The sequence below is a fragment of the Propithecus coquereli genome, unplaced genomic scaffold (genome assembly GCF_000956105.1).
Source record: "Propithecus coquereli isolate 6110/MARCELLA unplaced genomic scaffold, Pcoq_1.0 Scaffold77, whole genome shotgun sequence".
Classification (NCBI taxonomy): Eukaryota; Metazoa; Chordata; class Mammalia; order Primates; family Indriidae; genus Propithecus; species Propithecus coquereli.
The window spans coordinates 5,827,644-5,832,319 of NW_012153840.1; the positions used below are offsets into that span (position 1 = coordinate 5,827,644).

A 4,676-nucleotide genomic window follows, 5' to 3' on the forward strand; every position below is an offset into this window, starting at 1 on the left:
TCTCACTTACCTTCGGATGATGCAGCCCCCTCTCCACATCAGGGCGATGCCGCCATAATTGAGGGTCCAGCCAAATTCAGTGGCCGCCTGTCTCAGCAGCATAAAGCCTTGAGCGTACGAGATGATCTTGGAAGCATAGAGGGCCTGAAGAACAACACAAAGACTTACTGCAATCGCAGTTGGCAGAGCAACCACCTCACATCTGCTAGTCTTATCCTCATCTGCAGCCGAGATCCCAGAAAGGACAAGATTCTAGGAAAAGGCTGTAAATCAGGATCAAGGCGAAGGCTGAACTTGCTTCCACCTGCCACCCTGTGGCCTCGTGTATTCTCCCACAACCCCCACCACCTTCCAAGGGACCAGGAAAGACCGCTGCCAGGGACTGTGCCCCACCTTCCGAATGTCCTCCAGGAATGATTTCTTATCACCTTCAAACTGGATCTTTTGGGGACCCTTCAGTTTTTTGCTCGCTTGAATTCTCTCGTCCTTCAGAGATGATAAGCATCGAGCAAAGACAGCTTCTCCTACATGGGGGCGTGGGGGGGAAATACATTACCAAGTGCAACATCAACCAGAGGACAGCGAGGACAGCGGCCGGAGGGTGCAGAAAGACAGAGATGGAGCAGGAAATTCAAGTTTTAGAAAGAGCTGAAAGTTTCAACCGTGGGCCACAAAAGTTAATATGGATCAGAAGGAACTTTTGTAAAAAGCTCTCAACAGTTAATTTGATAACTAAAACTCTAAGTCCCAGCATAAATATAAGTATTCGACCACAAAGATCAACATCAAATTCAAAGGGAAATTTTGAGGGAAAATGAAGAAATAAAACCACTGTTATTCAGAATTATTCAGTGTTGGTCCAGGAGTTAAATGTCAAACTTAATTTAGAAGACTTTAATTTTTTTGGAGGACTTTAAATTTTAAATGCTCACCAAAGACTCAATTTATTTTCTCTTGAAGTGCTAAGTACCCAACAATTAGAAACAGCTAGTACATTGAGAAGTCAGACTTACTGACTCACCACTCAAAAAACTCCATTTCTTAATTCTTACATTGTATGGTTTTCAGTACACCCATGATCACCATTAAAGTTTCATAATTTTATTTCATTTGAATAAAAAATTTCAATACAGTATTTTAATATTAAGACATTTAGTATCTTTAAAAATTATGCCTTATAAAAGACTACTTGCTTAATTGACAATTTAGATGATTAGAATACATTACCCTTTAACCATTTTTTTATACCCCCATAGACAAAATGAAGTAAAATCTCAGGGAACTAACAGAGGGCTTTATCTTTGAGATAAAAAAGTCCTCTGTTAGTTCCCTGAGATTTTACTTCATTTTCTCTGTGGAGGTATAAAAAAATGGCATAAACTCGAGAACACTGACAAAGCGAAAACACACCGAAGCAGCTGTCTTTCTAGCCTTGCCCAATCATGTTCTCTCCCCTGCAGTGCACACACACGGTGACTTGGCATTTGCGGAAGGAAGCTGTGTAAGACAACTGGCGCAACAGGCAAGTGTGGCAAACCCTTCTGAGAGCTGGGCGGGCTGGAAGACTTACTTCCCCAATAGCGCCCAATCATGCTGGCGCCCAGCCAGGAATTAGGCCTGGCCTGCCCTGGGGGAAGGGTATGCAGAGCTCCACACCAGGGCAGAGTAGGAAGGATTCTCTTTGAGATTGTACTATTTGAACATACATTTGAGTCAGTGATAAATAAACTGCTCCTGGCTGCGTCCCCTCTCTTCCTCCCCACCCAAGGCATCAGTCAGATTTGCTAAAAGCAGAATCTAAAACTTCCTTCTATGTAGTGCTGGACTAAACAACCTACTTCCCTCCTCACTGTGCGTTTCCCCACAGTTCATCAACAGGGCGAGGCATAAAGAATGGAGAAGTCGAAAGAAAGGAGGAGACCAGGGAGAGAAAGGCAGCCTGTATCTGGAGAGCAAACAGGAATATTTCTGTTCTATTATCGGGAGACTGTTCTGCTGGGAGCCAAGATCAGCTTTTCATTAACACACTAGGCACCTCCTTTATTCTCCCTTTTTCAATCCCCACAAGTACACCTATTTTATTCTTAAAAGAACCAGTTTTTGGTTTTGTTAATCCTCTCTAATTTGTTTTCTGTTTATATCTGCTTTTATTATTTCTTTTCTATCTTTTTAAGTTTGATGCTTAGCTCATTAATATACGATCGTGGTGGCACACATCTATAATCCCAGCACTTTGGGAGGCCAAGGCAAGAGGACCACTTGAGGCCAAGAGTTCAAGACCAGCCCACGCAACATAGTGAGACCTCCTTCTCTACCAGAAGAAAAAAAAACCCAAAAACCAAACAAACAAAAAAACCCCCACAAATGGGAAGAATCCACGCCAACTTCAGGATAGTGGTTTTCTTCTAAAAGAGGAACGGGAAGGAGCTTTGGAAAAGAATATTAAAGGACTTCAAAAGTATAGGTAATGTTTTGTTTTGTTAGTTATCTGGTGGGAAAAACACAGCAAAATTTTAATAAATTCTGAGTGCGTAAAGCTTACATTATTCTAAACTTTACTATAAAAAATTCCATTACTGCCTCGTTAAAAAGATCTTAGGTCACTGACAACAATAAAGTCACCAATGCTAAAATATTCCAAAGGTAAAATAGGATAGGAAAGACAGTAGCTTCCGAATTCCCCTCAAAGCTCATGTGAGTGAGACAAGAACTGCAGAGATTTAACAGCAGTGTCGGCCTCTCTCACCAGTTTTTTCATATGCGGGGAGAGCAAAAGGCCCTCTGAAAGCTGATTACGGTTGAACAGATTCTCTAAAAGACCAGTCTATATCAATATTCCAGAAGGATAGCAAGATCAGAACAGCGGCACGAAAGGTTCAAGTGCAAAGCGCACGTTACCGATGAGGGTGACAGGGACGCCGTACTCCAGGGCAGAGATAGCAGTCCACTTCCCGGTGCCCTTCTGCCCTGCACTGTCCCTGATCTTTGGCAGCAGGAACTTGCCATCGGTATCTTGGAACTTGAGAATATTGGCTGTGATTTCGATCAGGAATGAGTCTAGCTCGGTCTTGTTCCACTCCTGGAAGGCCTGCGTGCAGAACGTGAGAGAAAATGACGTGAGAGAAACGGGGCTGCCGCAGGGGAAGCCCCCTTAGCCGACGTCTGTGGCACCCAGTCACCCTTGTCCGTGTCAGTACTGACCAGGGCTCACAGGCGCTGAGCGCGTGGGGCCAGCAGCACTTCCCGTTGGCCGGCCGAGTGGGCGTTATGCTCACCGAGGGTCAGTGTTTCAGCTCTACCTGGCGATGCGGATTTCCTGATCGCCAGGATTGTTCTTTCCTCAGAGCCCAGCGCTCCTCAGTTCTCTTAGGTCTCTGTTCACTGCACCCCAAAGCCTTCCGTGATCACCTGATCTAACATCTACCTCTCACCCAGTTTACTCTTCTTCCTAACAGTCACCACTAACTAGTTTTATGTTATATACCTAATTATTACTGTCTATCTTCCCAGTTCCGTGAGGGCAGGACTTCTTTTTCTTCACTGTTACCCCAACATTTAGAATACTGCCTAGCATACAGGAAGCACTCACGTGTTTGCTGAATAAATACATTAAATATTATATAAACCAATTAAATATGAACACAAAAAGAAAACTGTTTCTATGAAAATTGCGTTAAATGTTTTACTTTTTAAAATTTATTTATTTCTGAGACAGGGTCTCATTTTGTCACCCAGGCTGGAGTTCAGTGGGATGATCATAGCTCACTGCGGCCTCACACTCCTGGGCTTAAGCAATCCTCCCACCTCAGCTTCCTGAGTAGTAGAACTATAGACGCACACCACCACACCCGGCTAACTTTTTAAAAAATATTTTTGTAGAGACAGGGTCTCACTACATTGCCCAAGCTGATCTTGAACTCCTGGCCTCAAGCGATCCTCCCACCTTGGCCTCCCAAAGTGCTGGGATTACAGGCATGAACCATGGTGCCAGCCAAGTTAAATGTTTTAGAAAGAACAATAAAGGCAGGCTGGTGAAACAAACTGCAGTCAAAATAAGTGAAGATGACATGAATTAAAAAAAAAAAAAACTAAGAGGAAAAATACATAAAAAATCTGGAAGCACCATGTGCCTTGCAAGTGTCTTTAAACCATGTCTAACCTGAAATAACTAAACCTAGAAGTCCTAGATGATAAGATAGATGACTAGAATGCTAATCAGCAGAATCGTACTGAATGAAAGGGCCTTGGCTCTACAAAAGATTGGTGAATGAATGTACCTTCCTCTGTTTTCAATTAAAATATATGTTTATCTAATGATGCTTAGGTATTTAGAAAAAAAAAGTACCGATGCCTGCAGTTTGCTTTGAAATGTATCAGAAAAAATAAGATAACAAGGCCAAGAATGGTGGCTCATGCCTGTAATCCTAGCACGCTGGGAGGCTGAGGTGGGAGGATCGCTTGAGGTCAGGAGTTAGAGAACAGCCTGAGCAAGAGTGAGACCCCATCTCTACGAAAAAGAAAGAAAGAAAAAAAAATCCAGCCAGGCCTTGAGGCACATACCTGTAGTCCCAGCTACAGGCGTGCTGGGAGGCTGAGGCAGAAGGATCGCTTAGAGCCCAGGAGTTGGAGGTTGCAGTGAGCTACAATGACACCACTGTACCATACCCAGAGCGACA

The 4,676-nt window shown here is 43.5% G+C and overlaps 1 protein-coding gene across 1 annotated transcript in view; it reads right to left on the reverse strand.

The window, feature by feature from the left end:
* The window catches only part of PGD (phosphogluconate dehydrogenase), a 17,047-nt gene that overhangs the window by 1,680 nt on the left and 10,691 nt on the right, over positions 1-4,676 (reverse strand). The window contains exons 7-9 of the mRNA XM_012662499.1: positions 2,899-3,150; positions 394-524; positions 11-144 (exon numbers count right to left, since the gene is read on the reverse strand). Coding sequence (XP_012517953.1) covers positions 11-144; positions 394-524; positions 2,899-3,150 — 517 coding nt within the window. The remainder of the gene's footprint in view (positions 1-10; positions 145-393; positions 525-2,898; positions 3,151-4,676) is intronic.